General features: G+C 42.4%; 1 protein-coding gene across 11 annotated transcripts in view; it reads right to left on the minus strand.

The window, feature by feature from the left end:
- The window catches only part of SLC6A6 (solute carrier family 6 member 6), a 117,602-nt gene that overhangs the window by 28,318 nt on the left and 71,278 nt on the right, over positions 1 to 18,006 (minus strand). For 10 of the 11 annotated variants that reach the window (XM_051627906.1, XM_051627902.1, XM_051627905.1 and 7 more), the window contains 3 exons: positions 5,496 to 5,735; positions 4,763 to 4,897; positions 2,246 to 2,480 (listed from right to left, as the gene is read on the minus strand). In XM_051627906.1, the coding sequence (XP_051483866.1) occupies positions 2,246 to 2,480; positions 4,763 to 4,897; positions 5,496 to 5,724 (599 nt within the window). In that variant the 5' untranslated portion in view covers positions 5,725 to 5,735. Of the gene's footprint in view, positions 1 to 2,245; positions 2,481 to 4,762; positions 4,898 to 5,495; positions 5,736 to 16,062; positions 17,000 to 18,006 lie in introns of all 11 variants that reach the window. The other variant, XM_051627908.1, reaches the window with a different exon arrangement.

Here is an 18,006-nt window from a genome sequence, read left to right on the forward strand (position 1 = left end):
AGTCGTGCTGCATGATCTCTGTCCTTACTTCAAGACACCAACAGTGCAGAGTGCAGAGAGATCAGCTATTTTTAATACTTCTGCAAGTGCCATGAGTCCCGAAGGCAGCTCACTCTGCTAAGGGTAGTTTCTCTCATGATGCAACACTGAGCTATGGCCTGTATGTCTGTATTAGTAGGATGACAGAGCCAAACTCCTCCCTAGCACGACTCCAGGGAAGAGTTCAGTTCACGATGTTTAAAACCGTTATTTGAGGACAAAAGTTAAAGTGGCTGCAAAGTGCCAGGAGAGCTCCCTGCATGAGCATCGACCACTGAGCAACCTTTGGTCCAGCCAGGGGAAGAGAGAGGGAAAAGGAAAGCGCTGTGAGGATCAAGGATTTGTCCTCCAGCCTTGGGCAGCTCCAGCCTGACTACACCTGTTAGGTTGTGTCTGCAGGAGGATTTGGTTCAGCTTGCGGGGGAGTTTTGAGGCCAGAAACTTGAAAGATTCACCCTTAATGTGCTCCAATGGAGACATCATTCCCCCAACCTATGGTCAGGCTGCTCTGCCATAAAGCTCTGGTGTCCCCTGAGGTCCTGGAGCCTCCACTCTTTCACAACCTGTTTTCCAGCCCCCAGCCCAATTTTCTTCTGCTACAGTATCTTCAGTCTCCTGAAGTGGATGTGCCACCTGGGGCCACAGGGAGTCAGCCTGGCCCATAAGTCTGTGCCTTACAGGTATGAAAGCTTCTGGAGCAGTTGGAAAATCCCATGGCCACATCAAAAGGCTGCTAAGCTCCTGGCTGCCCCCAGGTACAAGCAAAATTTCTGCACAAAATTGAAGATTAAAACAGTGCTTGGAAGTTCTGGCAGAGTAACTCTATTTCATGGACAGCACTGTGGCCCATGATTCTCAGGCAGACCTTGAGGAGAGCTTTGAACATCCTACCAAGCCAATCACTCATTGGGATTCAAGCTCTTCAGTCCCAAAGTCATTGTGGAAGAACCCAGCAAGTGAGAATTACTTCCTCTTGTACTGCAACTTGCCTCTAAGTTCCCCTAAAATATCCAAAAGTACCACTTAACCTTTTCCAACTCCCTTCATATTTATAAGGGATGAAGCCACCTGGGGAAGTATCTGTTTCTCAACATGGAAATGCAGAGCTCATGGCATGGTGAAAACAACTGCCCTTGCAGCCTGCACCCCAACTCTCACACTGGTCATCTGTGCCTCTTCACAAACTGCTCATCCAAGCTCCAGTCTGCCCTTTGTATTTTGGCTCTTGTGTTACAAATTTTAGCACACTTCATAAGAGTATTTTTTGCAAAACCTAACGCATGCCAAGTATCTTTGGCATGAACATCATTCCTGCTGGGACTATTGGCTGACACTTCTTTTTTAAAAATAGAGAAGTAGGTACAAGTTGATCAGGGACCAAACTGGACTTTAAACATGCTGAAAAAGCCAAGCTGGATCAGAAACTAATTCTACTCTTAATTGCCATCTGAGCAAGCCAAGGAAAAGAAAATTCTTCATAAGCTATTTGTAGATCCTTTGGATTTAAGTTTCCCTACAGATGTCTGCTGCTATGTTTTGATGCCTATATAAACACAGAGATCTGAGGTCATACCCATTCAGAAATCAGCTTATGGGATGTAATTTAAAACTTGAAAAATCCTAGAATCATAGAATGGGTAGGGTTGGAAGGGACCTTAAAGATCATCTAGTTCCCACCCCCTACGTGGGTGGGAACACCTTTCACTAGGCCACCTCTGTCAGTTTAATCAGTGAGGTCAATGCCTTGTATTGTCAGACTAATAAGAGATGTGCAACAGCTTCACAAAATGCACTGCAAGAGCTGATGGCTGGGGAAGAGGCAGAGGCAACCACAATGTTTTGCCACTGTTTCCATTCCACATCCCTGCTGTCAGGGCATCTGAAGTGACTTCTTTCTGTTCTCATGCTGCATTTAGAGAATCCCAACCAAGAAGAAAACAAATTTTCTTCCAATACAGAAGATACACTGGGTTTTTCGGGCTCCCTGTAAGCTCTAGGATGAGTGCACTTACCCATCTGACACCTTGCCCCACTGCCAGGCTGTGTCACGATGGGTGACAACTGGTGGCGAACACCAGTCAAACAACTGACATCCAGTTTTCTTTTCCTATTTAACATTCCCCAAGGGGCTTCCATAAAATCTCAGGTCTGACCTCTGGTATGCCACTGAAGAACCCTGGTGACACCACAAAGAAGGGATACTTACTCCCAAAACTCTGTGACAGGAGAGGTGAAGTTAGTGGCATTCAGTGATATCCAGAGGGTTTTGTTCTTCCTGAGAGTGTCTTCCACGCAGGTCGGCGTGTTCCACTTCTGGTGGCAGTGTGCCCATGGCAGGACGCTCTGGAACGACTGGAACAGGTAGTAGAGTCCCCAGGCCAGGATCACAATGTAGTACACATTCAGAAGGGACACAATCACTATGGAAGCATAACCAATTCCTGGCGAGAGGGGGAGAGAAAAGAAATGCACACAGACGTGACAGCCGCTTCTTGCTAGGATGCCTTGTGATCTCATGGAGCTGGTGCTGTTCCCTCTGCCTTGAGGACTTGTATCCTACTCTACCACACTGTGGGAAGCTCAACTCAACTCAACTTGATCACACAGACCTGCCACCACCTCTGACTAGCAGCGGCCCTCAGGGCTGAGTTTCTGGCTGTGGTTTACTGACACTGGAAGGGAGCTCTGCAGGATATCTACCCAAGTTAATGCTAACCTGGCTACTTCAAGTTTTATTAAAAGGAAGTCAAGGCATCACGCTTTGCTTCTTTGGGAGCTACACCATCTCACATCTTAGGTACCTACTTGGGCAGTATCATTCTCACCACACTGTTCCCTAAGCCAGCTTCCTTGGAGGCAGCTCAGCTGGGCAGCCCCTGCACCACTCACACTTATCGACTGGCTCAGCTCAGCCTATGTGCAAAAAAACCCAAAAACAAACAACAACAAAAAAGACAGTTCTTGAATGAGTTAAAAACAAAAACGCCAAAGCTATCAATGTGAAAGCTGCTGCTTCTGCCCCAATTTCACTTGTGCAAAGGAAGCATGGGATTTGTAGCTGTTACGATTACTTAGATCAATGTTTAACTCTGCTATCAATATTTGATGATAAAAAATGTTCCCTGTTTGTTTTCATAAGCAGGGTCATGGGCAGATAAGGGCAAGTCCTACACAACTTCAGGAGGTGGCTGAATGCTGTTCCAGTGCAGGCTTTGATGAAATGCCACAACTGTCCTCCTGAGTCTGGTATCTTTCTCCCAGCTCAGCAGCAGATTCGTACCATGTCTGAAGTAAGAAGCAGTCACAATTGTTTAAAATACAAAATGAAAGGACTTCAAACATTCCCATTTTCTGAAAATCTTTGTATATAGAATGTTAACTCCCAAAAAGCTCATGAAGTTTGCTATTCAGGAATAAAAGGGAAAAAAGTATATATTTCCTTTAAAAACTTAGAGCAGTCTCTTACAGGAGGATGAAAAGCCCGTGTGGTTCCCTTTAATATCACTCTGATGGCTACCCCAGCACCTTGGATACCTGCCTCATATTTTACAGTTTCAAATCTTATTGCAACAGGATTCTTTACACCAGAGATTATTTTTATGCCAGGTGAAAATAACTGGAGCAAGTGCTATTTATTCTGTACAGCTGCCTTTCACTCAGGATATATAGCTAGTCACATTATTAGAGCTACAATTTCTCTTAATGGATGCCAGGAGACTCTTGCTATTTAAACAAGGAACATTCCTTCCTCCTCTTCCTCCTCCTCAAAAAATAATAATAAAAAAAGCTTCACAAAAATGGGAGGAGGAGAAAGAAAATGGAGCTAAGGCAGCACAGCTACATCAATTTCAGCAGCTTTCTGAGTATTAGGTAGGAGTGTGAGCCATGCTCTTCACTTCTGCCTGGGTTGATGTAAGGGGAGAGAGATGCCTGGAACAGCAACAGCAGCAGAGCTAGTCATGTCAGTATGAAGTGCCCACTCTTTTCAAATGGGATTTGAAGAGTGCCCTTCTATTTAGTGTCATTATTCCAAATGATTCTGCCTGTGCTGTCTGGCTGTAAAGGGTGATCCATACATAAGATAGGCATCCTCGGTGATTTTTCTAACCTGTCCTTCATTTTTTACTGTATTTAACTTCCATAGTGACATTTGTAAAGTTCCTGTGGGCAGTGAGTGATTCTTCATTCACTGGCAAAGGTCCTTGAATAACACCAGACCAACATGCCCATTTGCCAGGACCTGCTCAGTTATGATGAAAGTCCTGTTCCTGAATCCTACCACAAAATGCTGTCCAGGTTTTGGCTTGTATTAGTAACAGAGGGACGACACCAATCAGCTTTCACTTGGCAGGGGGAATTTGTTTTCCAGACCAGAATAATACTATGAAGAAGCTCTCAATAAAACCAAGTAAAAGGCTCTAGCTATCTAAACCAACACTGTCTCTGATACCTGTGAACAAAATATGTGATTGCCTTTTTAAGGCATAATATGCAATTTCTTTCCTGCTTATCGGCAGTTCTGCCAGTTAACAAGATGATAGCATCAGAATCAATACCTTACTTTGTCCTTCAGACTCTCTGACTTCTACCTTTCCAGGAACCAATACCATATCCTCAATTACTACAGCAAATAGCTGAATTAATGGACATGAGGGGAATAGTGTTGCTGCATATGGTTTACAGAGGTGTCTTAAAGCAGTAAAGAACAAGAAGATGTACTAACCAGTGAAAATAGGGCAGATCTTTTCCCAGCATGTAATTCCACCTTCAGAGGTATACTGTCCTAGCACCACCTCCAGGAAAAACACGGGAAGACCTCCCCCAAACAGGAAAATGAAATAAGGTATAAGAAATGCACCTGACGAGAAAATAGAATAGTACAAAACTGAGATGAAGAGAGTGATCTTACACAAGACAGCCAAAAAAGTGTTTACAGACATAAATAAACAAAGAATCATATTTGATACTTGAATGCCAGTACATAATAAACTTATCCTGCAGTATTTTTGCTCATATTAAAACTCTGCAAGTGGAACGAGTGTATGAAGCTGGAAAGAGCATTTTCTTACCTTTTAAAAGTGAAAACCTGCAATAACAATGGGTTTAGGCACACAACAGTTTCACATGGCTCAAAAATATCTTATTCTGAAATCCACCGGTCTGAAATCCTACTGGTCTGTATTAATAGCATGTCTCCTGGTTGAAACTCAGGCTCAGTTGCAGAAGTAAAATAGCAGAAAAACTTCAGCAGCCTAAAATTGTAAATTGCTGTTGTTTTCCCATAACTAAGTTTTAGCAAAAACTATTAATTAGTACAACAACCTCTCCTGAAAAGTGGTGAAGAAGGCAGACAGCAGATGTGTGATTACTCTTCTTAAAAGCTGGATGAAGGCCCTGGGAAAGAGGCAGTGCGAGGCAGGCAGATTCAGTCCCGAGACTGAAGCAGGAGCACTCACCTCCGCCGTTTTTGTAGCAGAGATACGGGAACCGCCAGACGTTGCCCAAGCCGATAAACCCTCCAGCCACCGACAGCAGAAAGTCAATCTTGCTCGCCCACTTCTCCCTCTGGGGTGGCTTTCCTTCTGCCTCATCCTCAGGCCGTGTCCCCGGGCTCTTGCCGGGTGAAGGTTTGAGGATGTCCTTGTGGAAATCTTTCAAGCACTGAAGCTTTTCCTTTGTCGCCATGTTTTTGCTTTCTACATGGAAAAAAGAAAATACACGGGGTTTATCAAATGGTCGTTACTGGTAGAGCTCTCTAAGACTGCTAGAACTGTTTAACTAACCTCAGCTCCATAAAATCAGCTCTCTTAATCAAGCTGAGATATTAAAATACATCTGCTGTTTTCAGTGACCAGGGGAGACACACCACCCCTGGGCTCTGTGGTCACCTCTTTGCAGCCAAAGCAATGTAGGGGACAGAAAAGGTCTGGCACCTCTGCCTACCTGCTGGCTGCAGACAAAAGATGTATGAAGGCTGCACAACTGCACCAGCAGACAGTGTTTCTGAATAAGGGTCTCATGCTGTTTCCGTGCCCATAATAAAGTATAAATCACTGCATCTGATCCCTTCTCAAACATTTAAGGTGAAATACATTTAGTATTCTCACCTTTCCAGATCAAACCCATTCTTCTGTTTCCCAATAACCTGAACCTTCCTGTATCATTTATTGCCTGCCATTTCCCTTCCCTGAAGTATCATAAAGCTTTCAGAATACTATACATTCATAAAAACTAGAATGGAAAGTCATTTGTTCTAATCAGCCTCCAGGAACTGAAAGAATCTTTTCAGTTTATTCCATTTTCATAGCTGCACTGTCTTCCCTTGACATCAATAAAGGGAAAAAAATAAACCTTTATATTCAATTATTGTCTTATGGGCACCTGTGCAATTGAAGAGTTTGCCAAGAATGATGGCTCCTTAGTTATTTCAAGAATCAGTGGCATGAGTCACCTGATGCAAAACCCAGAGCATATTAAATCATAGCTGGTTTTATAATTTACATATACAATTTATGATGTTCAAAAATCATATAGTTTGTGTAAAAATAAAACCAGAAATAATTACCCTAAGAAGTACCTTTTTATCCAGGGTTTCCTAATGAAAACAATTTAGGAATAACTTGTAGCTTTTATGTTAACTCAGTTCTCAGGCATATGAGACCAATTTATTCCCCACGTAACTCAAGAGACTTTGGCTGGATCTGACCAGTTATTTTTGCATAGTGTTTTGATACTGAAAAGCACGTGAAATTTTCATCAGAAGCAGGCAAACCAGTAAGTTTATTCCAGACCACAACCATTCCCTGCTTGTACATGCCATTATGGGTGCACAGTCATAAAAAAATCGTGCTACAGATTATCCCATTTGATAGCTGCAAGCTCCCTTGTGCCTGTTTGCTGGTTTTGATCTCTAACCTGATTTAGCTTGTGGCAGTGACCTGAAACACGAGTTGACATTAGCTCTGCAGGAAGTTTTTAATCTGAACATGATTTTGAGATAGATATGCATCACTGTCCCCGTAAATCTTTCCATCCACTGAGGAAAGTTTCAGAAGGCTAACACACTTTTGCAAACCACAGCAGCTCAGTATTCTCCCCACTGACATCTTGGTGGCCTTTGCATTATAGCTACTGCAACAGCAGTTGCCTATCAGGTCATGATCTAAGGAGAGACTCTAATCTTCACAATGTTAATTGTTATGACTTTCGGTCGTTTTTTTAAAAAAAACAGGCCAGTGCTGACTGCACAGAGGTGATATGAGCAACTGCAATACCTCCTTCTCAACAGCAGAGAGAGCTCATAGAAGGAGAAAGTCCCAAAGTGATGGATCATCACCCCCCACTGTAGGAGTATGGGGGCAGGACATATTCCTCTGAAATACCTTCTATTGATCGCTGGCAGAGACGTGGTATGACATAAAGTACCAACTGAATAAAAAATGGTAGAGCCAGTCTTCAGGCACCTAATTGCTTCAGGGAATTAATTCACAATAGCTAACTCGTGTTTCTAGTATCAGGCATGCATGGAGATTATTGGAGGGACCTACAAGAGGAATTCACAGTAGCCTTAATCTGCCTCGGTCAGCCACATCTCACTCCAAGCCCCAAACAGGTACCACACTGCATCATCCTCTGAAGTCATCTCTTGGGGGAGGAAAACCAAAAATAAGTAGGTGCAACTGCTACGAGGTAGCTGATGTCCTGCTCTCACTGCAACAGCAACTAGGCAGGGAGAAAGCCTGATTTCACTTTCATTTGCTATTTGTGTTGCTTGAATCCCCGTCTTTGATCTTGCAGGAGAATGTCATAACCATCAGGCAACAAGATATTCTGGGCTGAGGAATGGAGGGCATTCAAACTGTCTCCTCTCAAGGAAGCTGTTCTTCACAGAGGGCATGGAAAGAGGTTACTCAATCAACAGAGGATGAAAGTGTGTAAGAGGGTAACTCACACCTGCTGTTTAGGGTACACTGTTGTTTTTCGGACAATTTTTCAGTGAGCTGCTAGGACAGCCATGAACCTGCTTTACATGGCAGAGTGGTATAAACATTTACAGATCCCTGCAGGATTGAAGTTTGAAACAGGAGCTTAACTGCTCTCCATTGGGACTGATACTGGAGATACCACAAATATATATCAAAAACCTGATGGTACCTAGGGACTTAAGCCACCTCTGAAATGAAAAAGTCTTCCAGCATTGCAATTTTTTGCAGTCTACTTTTATCTTGCAGCACAGAGTTTACTTTTCTTCCAGCTCTCACCTTCCTGCCTGTGGATTTACGTTGACCCAGGTGTTACTCAGGTCTACTCAGAATTTGCAAGCTTGACCAATTGACTGTATTCTGTAAATCCTAACACTCCCTGGGGCAAGCAGGTCACCCTGTGGTTTATCCTAATTGCCTGCACACAATAAGTGAAATGTGCCTTTGCAGACTCCAACTTTGTAACTGTGGGACTGCATTTTAAAAAAGGATTTCTAATTTGTCTTAAGACACCCCAAATTAATGGCCATGCTTGAAAACTTAATTACTGAATATAAATTTTGTTTCAGCCTTAGCTGCAGTGTGAAGATGGATGATGGTCTTTCCCTTGGCCCCTAAATAACACATCCTCAAGGTCACACTTCTGGGGTGGCCGTTTCAGCCTGCGGGTGCCAGGAGATGAACCACCACAACTTTGTTGCAAGCCACCAGCTCTCGCTAATGTGGCACCGTTCAATACCTACCCAATGCTTGCACAGAACTGATAACAGCCCAGCTTTTCTGTGTAACTCTTGTCTTGTCTGGCTAAAACCTCAATTGTGTTTTGAGGGTCAGCAGCTGTGGCTGGCAGGCACGTACCGTTGGCCAATACCATAGGAATTGACGCTAAGCGGCCACCTGGGACTGCGGTCCCAGCTCATGTCACGTTCAAGGGATGTTGGATTTATCCCCCTTTGCTGCCAACCATTGGTGTCCACCCAGCCATTCCCAATTACAGGAACTGTCTACAAAGGCTGCAAGGGTGGGGGGTATGGGCGATTCTCCTTGGCGAAGAAAAGCCAAGAAAATCAAGTTTGTTTAGTGAAAGGCATTGTCTTTTTCCTTAATGGGATTGGAGTTTCATTTCCTTTAGTTATGTCCCACTGGGTGAGGTTAAAATGGCTCTTAAGGGAAATAGTCTGACAGAGATGCTGAAACAATATGTTGTCACCGCCCAGGTCAGAACCAGAGAATAATAGGTTATTTTTACTGTATCACTTAGTGGGGATGGTATCTGAGATCTAAGTCCATCTGATTCCCCCAAGGAAATATATTGTAAGAAAATGCTCTTACAACCACATAGTCCAAAAGGAGTGATCCAAGTCTGAGGCATATGTCTGCCTCCCAGAGCCACACATCTGCCTTCCAGGAGCCACATCTGCCTGTGAGAGTACCCCCTCCAGGAAGCTTTGGCTGGCTCCAGGAAGCTCTGGCTTCATCTGCTGAACTTAATACAGATAACTAAAAAGCAGCAGTTAAGCCTGCTGTTTACAGTGTGCCACTAGGCTGAGTCCAGCAAAAAAGCTAGAGCCCGTTCTGAAAGCAAGGGGAGAAAGGATGCAGTTTGGGCCAGGCCAGGATCTGTTCTCATGTACACTGGTATAAATCCTAATTAACTGAGGATGAAGTTATCCATTGTCAAATTGATGCTTCTAAAATGTGGAAAAATAGAACAAGTGAGCAAGCATGGGTGGTTTGTGCTTCTCAAGCATCTGCTCCCTGGTGTGGCCGAGAGCACCTCAAGGCCTCCCCTCCTTCTGCAGGAAAATCACACACCTAGTGCACAAATTCCCTCATGTGAAACTCCCCTGTAATAACCTGAGCTCTCTTGCTGCCCCCTGTGACTGATAAACCTTTGGTGCACAGCTGAAAATACCACAAGATAAGCCATAAGCAGAGCACTTTCACAGCCAGCCTGGCCTGGGCCGTCTACTGTGCTACAGCAATCCTACCTATCTTTGCACGTACAGCCTGCACCACAGATAACCCATACCCTTTAAAAAAAAATACTGGCATTGAAATGTAATCTTGCATAACATGCAAAAAATCAGGGGTACGGGAAGGAGGAGACACTGAGCAGAGGGATCAGACGATGAGATGCAGATGGGGAAGGCTACCAGCACAGACAGGACCTGCTGGTTGGCAGGACAGACACAACTCACATTGCTGCTGAATCACTGACTTTTTTTTGACAGACAACTCACAAATTACACATCTGAACATACATTGTTCAGTTTCTGCTTTGGGATTACAGTAACGATCTGCTTCAAGCTTCTTACAACCTCAGACAAGTGACCAGGTTAACACCTTCCAGGAGGAACCCTGAGGACAAATTAATTGTGGATGCTACCTCACTTAATTATTTTTAAAAATCAAGTCTTCAAAACAGTCATTTCACAAATGCAGATGGAAAGATGAAAATCAAAGTCTGCCTGTACACACAGATATGCATTTGTAAATATTTACACACACTAAAATGCATGTCCTGTCTTGGGCCTGAAGAACAGAAACCACAGCAAAGGAGCTACTTCTTTTTTGGTCAATGCATATGAACTTTGAATAGATATTCAACATACTAAATTGGTGACTAGTATAATAACTGAACATTTGTTTTCTAGATCCTTCTTCCATTACAAAACTAAAAGCAAAGTATTTACTCAGAGTGCCTCTGTCCTTGATGGGAATGTTGCCTAAGGAATGACCATATGGCTCCACTGCTGATTTTATGGATTATTTTTGCAGTGTGATGTGTACCATCACTACATTTGCTTTCAAGGACTCTTTTCAACTAAGTTCAGCCTGCGCAGACTGTATGTCTTGAGCTTCTCAGGGCTCTTTCCTCCCCATCTTTCAAAAGCCATTAAGACAGAAATCTCTTCATCCCATTATAATTAATTTTTCTAACCCTACTTAAGCTCACAACCTCTTTAGACATTACCATCTCTCTTATTTTTCTGCCTTTTTCTTTTTCTTTTTCTTTTTTTCACATTGGAAATCAAAGCCAACCACTCCAAAAAATGAGCTTTCCTAGGTCCGCCAAACTATTTGTGGGTTAGCTCTTTTTAGAATTATTTTATATTCATATTCATGAATATTTCAAAATTAGGTTCCCTGATTGCTGAATCAGAGCAGCTCTTCAACTAAGCAGCTTCCACTCTCATTGAGAGCAGTGGAAAAGCTGCTATTGATTTCAACAGTTGTAGGATCAGGTCCCAAATAAAACTGCATTTATTATGTTTGGCTCATTTCCTAGGATTACTTGGAACTTTGAAAGCTGTAATTCTTGATGTTGACAGCTTTCCCTACCTCCTGGAGCAGTGTGGTTAAGCCAATCAATACATGATTAAAATAAACAGCCCCTTGATCAAACTTACGGCTTTAGTGCAAGTCTTTCTGATCTGCAGAAGAAAAAGCCTTTATGTTTGGCAGCCCTCGAGGCCACACCAGTACCCAAAGAGCACCTGACTTCATTTATCATCCTTAACTCATATCCAAGTTCTTTCTGCTTCATTGAACAAGGTACCTACATTTTCTGAGAAATAATACCACTCCCTTTATTGCACACATTGCCTTTCCTCTGCTTAAAAATGCCTCTAAAAATTCCCTGAACAACATCTCACTATTCTCTTTGTCTTTAATGGATTCCTCTTTTTCTGATTACTTTTCCCTGGGTATGGGTATTTATTTAAACATCTATCCATTTGTCCTATCTTCATTCGCAGCATTCCCTCCAACTTTAGCCCTCTCCATTCTCACTCCTTTACCCTTTCCTTTTCTTTCAATACAACATGTTTTTTGGTCTTCTAAGATTGACTGGAAAATCTGCTCCTGAAATTCTTGGAGCTAAATGCACTCCTTTATAAAGCTATTCTGAAGTCTATTCTGAAAGGAAAGCCCAGGGCTTAATGTAATTTCTTTTTCATCAGTTGTGGTCTAGACAAAAGGTTTCTCTTTTTCTCCACATATTTTTTTCTCACTGGTGTTCCCATTCATGCTCTTCAAATAGGTACCATGTCACAGTGCAGAGTGGTTACAGAATCCTGCATCTTTGCTCAGATTTCAGCACCAGAAAATCTGAAGACACATAATACTCTAGATGCTTATTTTCTTGTGCTTATTTCTGTGAAAGAACAAAGCAGTTACAACTAAACCCAGAATAGGAGGAAATTAAAACCTGCCTTCCCGTTGTGTAGGGTGTAGGAAAGGAGAATTAACATCCACAAATGTCTACAGGTTTCAGAGGGAACATAACCCTGATACTAAACACAGAGGCTGAAGTGAAGATGAGCCCCAGAGGGATGGAGTTTGACTCTAGTTTAGGGCTGCACTGGCCCCCACTGTGGTCAGCAAGGAAAAACATGGGATGCAGCAAAGCAGAGGACTGGCACACTGTGTCACACTGGTTATGACTCCATCCCATGGAAGCCCTTCAGGGGGCACAGCATCTGCTGTATCCCAGGAAGAAACCAAGTGTCCAGCACTGGAGAGCCATGGTCCTCTACTCTGTCCCATCCTCAAAGAAGAAAGCTCAAGTGCGACCCTTGTGAAGAGGACAACAGGGAAGCAGAGAGTGAAAACAAGGGTTGTTGAAGGCAGAGAGAATGAAGGGAAACTGCTCATCTCTAGTACACTGTACGGGTAATTATGTGTGGGAGAACACTTGGTTTTGTCCACGTGAAGCCAACTGCTGACCTAATTTAATGTCTCCGGGTGTGCCAGCTAATGGCCTCCTGAATGTCAATGGGCTGGAAAGAAGCACCAGTTTCCTGCTGCTCCCCCCCCCCCCCCCCCCCCCGAATCCTCCCTCCACTGTACCAGCTCTCCCATGATGATGATAGTGAAAAAACATCAATTCACTGGGTGACACCACCTCTCAAGGCCCTCGCCTTTAAGAAAGGACCCTTAACAAAATGCAGGAGTATATCCAAAGGCCATGGCAAGGGGGTGACCTTCCAAGGGAGATGGGCATTTTTAAAAAAGATTTGATGAGCTTTAGACATCCTTGACTCTTCAACCACCTCGTATCCTGCAGTTACACAACTTTTGACTAAATGAACAAACATTTCCAGATTTTGTTTTTGATTCTGAAGGTCTGCTGCTGAGTGGATTGCAATGCTCTAATAAGTCTTGGTGTCAATAAAACTTGTTCTACTGCCCCAAAGAAGCTACATCAAAATCTGTAAGTGATGCCCCTTGTCTGGCTATAAAAAAGCAAAATACTTAGAACCCACAAAGCTTATGAACTTGAATAGTCAGTGGTGTGCACTGTGACTATTGAATTTTTCACATGCGATGAATAACATATTGATTCTACATGACACATCTGCAAGGCACTTCAAGCACATGTTCGTGTCAGAGAGCAATCTCTGGGCTAGGGTAAGTGAGCAGTGCTCCAGTGTAGAGAAGAGAAAAAAAAAATAAAGGAGCCATTTTGTGAAGCAAATGTACAATAAAATGATTAATTCGTTATTTCAAGAGGTTTTTTTCTTGGGGGTAAATCACTCTCAACTGTTTTTTCAACTGATTATAAATTCAGCCTTGAATGTACTGAGTTTACCAATGGCAGTGTTCAGGGCTTTCCCTTAATTGAAGATTAGTGTACTTTTTCAGTATGCTTTCCAACTAAGTAAAAACCATATATATGTAAAAGATCACATGTTTTTGGAAAAACAAATGCTGCTTTCCATACTCAGTAATGGCTTTGATCAGCTTTGTAACCAGGCTGTTGCCATAACTGCCTAGGCCACCTCCACATAAAGCCAGAGTTGTGTTTTTATTGCTTCTATCCATTCATCCTAATATAAACAATAACTGAGGACAGATTTCTATCCCACCTGTGGCAGCTGTTTAAACATGTCACGCAGTGCCTTCTTCCTAGATCCCAACACCATCGGTGGAGGAAAACAATCCTCTTTCTTTTTCTTTGTTCCTGTGCCCCATCTGCATCACACCTAATTTTTTTTCTAGAATACATTAATGGAAGGTAGAGTTGTGCAACACGGCACCACAGGTGGAAAACTGCCAGCCAACTTGTACCAGGAAAACAGCTATTACATGCTCAGAGTCAGCAGTTAGCCCCATTACAGGCAATAAAGTCTGAGAAGGTTACAAAGCCCTGAGGACAGAGTCATGAGCTCTAAAACCTAATGGTGAGTAAACTACTTTTTATTTCAGTCTTAACTTATCCTTCATGCTGACAGTAATTATCAGCAAAAATATGAGATGTGGTGGAAATGAACTGTAGACTTTTAAGATGTGGAGCTAAAGTGGAGCAACAACCCTCAGCACCGCACCAGGGTACTCGGGGGACTAGGGTGCTCTGCTCTCTGTGCTCACTGGCCTTCAGCCATCACAGATTCCCTAAGCACCCTGAGGTTTAATTTACAATTGTTTTCTTTTCTTCAAGAGAAAAAATAAAATAATAATAAAAAAAACTGGAACAGAAACTTGAAGCATATGAAGTTTCACACAGGAAATTAAATCAAGACTACTGATACGGCAGAGCCAAACCGAGCGCGGGGGTTTCTGCAGAGGATATGCTAAAAAGAGAAGTGGCAAAATTGATGAACCAGCTCACAGTGAGCACAACTCTGCAAAACAGGCCAGTGAACTGTAGACTTTCACACAAACACACAGAAAAAGTGGAGCTGTACACAGACACTATGGTATTTATTTGCTTTCGTGCAGCTGGTGCCAGGTGCTGGCTTGCACGGCTGGACACTGGCATTTTTTGTTTAATCCCAGGACAGACTTGGCTCCGTCTCCAGCTGCAGCTCCATCCTCTGAGCTTCCCTGGCCAGAGTCATCCACTGTGCTCCTGGGGGGCAGTTCAGAAGGAATACCACTATGTCCTACAGACCTCTCAATGGGCATTAGCTGATTAAAAAAACACCAATTTTTTATCACTACCAACCTGTTTTGAAGGTCTGATTTGGAAGCAAAACCTTTGGTACTGATTGCTACACCAACATGCTTTTAAACACCACATGATTCAGGCTGATTCCCATTCAGAGGTATATTTTCAGTTCTCTTTTACCACAGACCTCTGGTATCAGCTTTCATATATGGAAAGCTGCGCTCATTTTTATGTAAAGAGATATGAAAACCAAATAGGGCCAGAACAAATACTTCACTTCTCCAAGGAAACAAACATGAACCACTTTGGTATACCACGGTCTGCAAAGTGCAGAGCACACACCAAGCACAAACAGAACCCTGATCTCACACACTACTTGGAAAAAAGCCCCACCAAATTTACTCTGAAATTGCTGGCTCTGAAGCAAATTTCGTAAGAGTAAGGCTGACTCAAACACAAGAAACTAGTACCTGGAGTCCTACCTTTATACCAATGTCAGTCCCACAGGCTGTGGGCACTTGCTTTTCTGTTGGCTTTTGCAGAAGAGCAAAGCCTCCCCAAATACAGCATGACAATATATGAACAGCCTGAGTATTTTTCTCCATCTCTTATATTTTCAAACAAACGCCAGCTGCTGGTTTTCATTGCAGGTTGATTTTATAGCCCTACCTTGACTACTGTAAACTTAAACTGCTCCTGTTGACCAGTTCAGAGATGCAGTCCATAAAGCTGAACAGTTGAGGATCTTTCTTAGTGCAATTTTATCTAAATGAACATGCTTACACTAGATACCAAAGTGGCACATTAACCTTTAATATCCAAAGTTGTTGTAATTATGACTACAATGGTTTTTCTTTTGTGTGTGTGTGCGAGCACAAAAATAATTACAGGCAGGTGGGAAACTGTTTGCAGTTCCACCATAAATGATGGGTACGTGACAAACAGCTGTGATAGCCATAAAAACAACTCCTTATGTAAACTAATGGTAGAAAGAGAGAGAACTTCCTTTGGTTTACTTTTCTGGATTATTGTAAGGAAGAGACATTCATACATGAGCTACAGGAATTTCTGATCATTTTGCAGAAGCAGAAGCCTGGGTGATTCAAAGTCAGATGCATTGCTTTAAATTCCTCATGTGAATATTACCTGTATTAAATTTGACTTGAAATCTATAGCTTGTGTACTGCAAGAAGAGTGGAGGAGAAGGGACCTTCAGCCCTAGGAAGCAACAGTATCTTCTACTACTATATTCCTTCTACATGGGTCATCATCTTTTTTGCATTTCAAAGAGCAACCCTTTACATCATTTGAGGAGGATCTGTAGCAGGAGAGAGAATTGATGTGGTTACAGAAGATGGAGAACAGCAACCACTAAAAAAACTATATGAAAGCAAGTCTGTCCTGATAAATCTGGAATTTAGAATCCTGCTTTGCATAAAAAGGGACAAAAAAAGCTTTTGGTTGCTCATATTTAGTCTTTTCTCAAACCATTGCAGTAGCCACATTTGTAAACTTTACTTTTGACAGAGCCTGATCTCAAATAAGGTGCTTGCACAAGCAATATACTTCTTGTTGATAAAGGAGAGATATGGAGAAAAATAATCTTATCTTGGCAGACCCGAAAGAGCAACCCTACAAAACTATTCCTGTTTTTCTTTCCCCTAGCAATTAGGAGTTTTGTTTTGTTTTTTTCTCCTATCATAACTAGATCATTGTTGGCAATTCCCTAGTCTGATATGGTGAATCTGAGAGTGGTTTTGCTTTCTTTTGGCACAATTAAAACAATGCTATTCTGACAAAGGACATTTTTTGGCCACCATGTGGGCCAACCCATGAAAAATTTTCTACCCTATAGAGCTTGCAGACACTCTTCTGCACGTCAGAGGCTCTTTGGCAGACAGCTGTGGGGCTGGGAAGGCGTTTAGCTGAGGAGCAGATGCTCTGTGCAGCATTAACTCCCTCACGTGGTTACAGCCACATGAGGAAACCAGCACGTAACGGCAGAGTGAGGGCAGTTGGTGACTCACTAAATCCAAAATACCCCAAAGCTCTCTTCAAGGCTGCTACAGAATGAGATTTGTAACTGAAAGGGAAAAAAATTATCTTTACTTTTAAACTACTTATCCTGATATAATTAAAATCTTCAGCTGATAATTTCAGTTGGCATGTAATGAAGATTTGAAGACTTCAAGTGAAATCTTGGTAAAAATTCCAACTTTTTTCAGAGATACCCAAAATTCACTAATGAATCTCATCTGAGGTTACCATTTCTGTGTTGATTTCAATCTCATGGGAGTAAAACCACTGTAATTTCACTGACCTTCAGAAGGTCACTCTTGTTCTCTGCTGGTATGAATGAGAGTGACTGAATTGGAACAGGTACTGGGTATTAAACAGAACCATAAAACAAATTAGGTTAGATGGGACTTCTGGAGGTCACACATAGCCCAGACTCTCGCTCAAAGAAAGGCCAACATCAAAAATCAGACTAAGTTGCTGATGACCTTATCTGGTCAAGTTCTGAAAACCTCCAAGAGTGGAGAGACTGTAAAGTCACTGAGCAATCCATCCCACTGCTTCACTCCTCTCAGGATTAACATTTTTTTCCTTATAAATAATCTGAACTTCCCTATTGAACAAAGAAAGAAGATGAGGAGGAGAAGGGAGAACAGGATTAACACAAAATGACAATACCAAATGGAAGGCCCAATCTTCATATTCTGTTACTGCACGTGTGCAACGCAAGTAGTTGGAAAGAAAAAGATACAGAAGGTGACAAATGGGTGAGCTCCAGGTTGAGTACAAAATAAGCAACAGTCCCTGGTGGCAGCATATCAGACAATACTCATTTTATTGTCAGAGTAAAACCAGGTTCCTTTAAGGAAACCAAACAAAAGGCCCTACTGAATGTTACAATGCATGCCAAGTAGTTATTACTTTCCACAATGTGTCCTGTGACTCACTGTGCCACAATAAATTGGCATATGGTGCTCATTCAGGGTATGTAACTCACACATTTGCAAGAGCTCTAAAGAGCTAATAGTTACTTGGACTGTAGTTAATTTGGGGCATTTTTAATTTCCCCATGGC

Source organism: Apus apus, chromosome 9, assembly GCF_020740795.1.
Source record: "Apus apus isolate bApuApu2 chromosome 9, bApuApu2.pri.cur, whole genome shotgun sequence".
NCBI lineage: Eukaryota > Metazoa > Chordata > Aves > Apodiformes > Apodidae > Apus > Apus apus.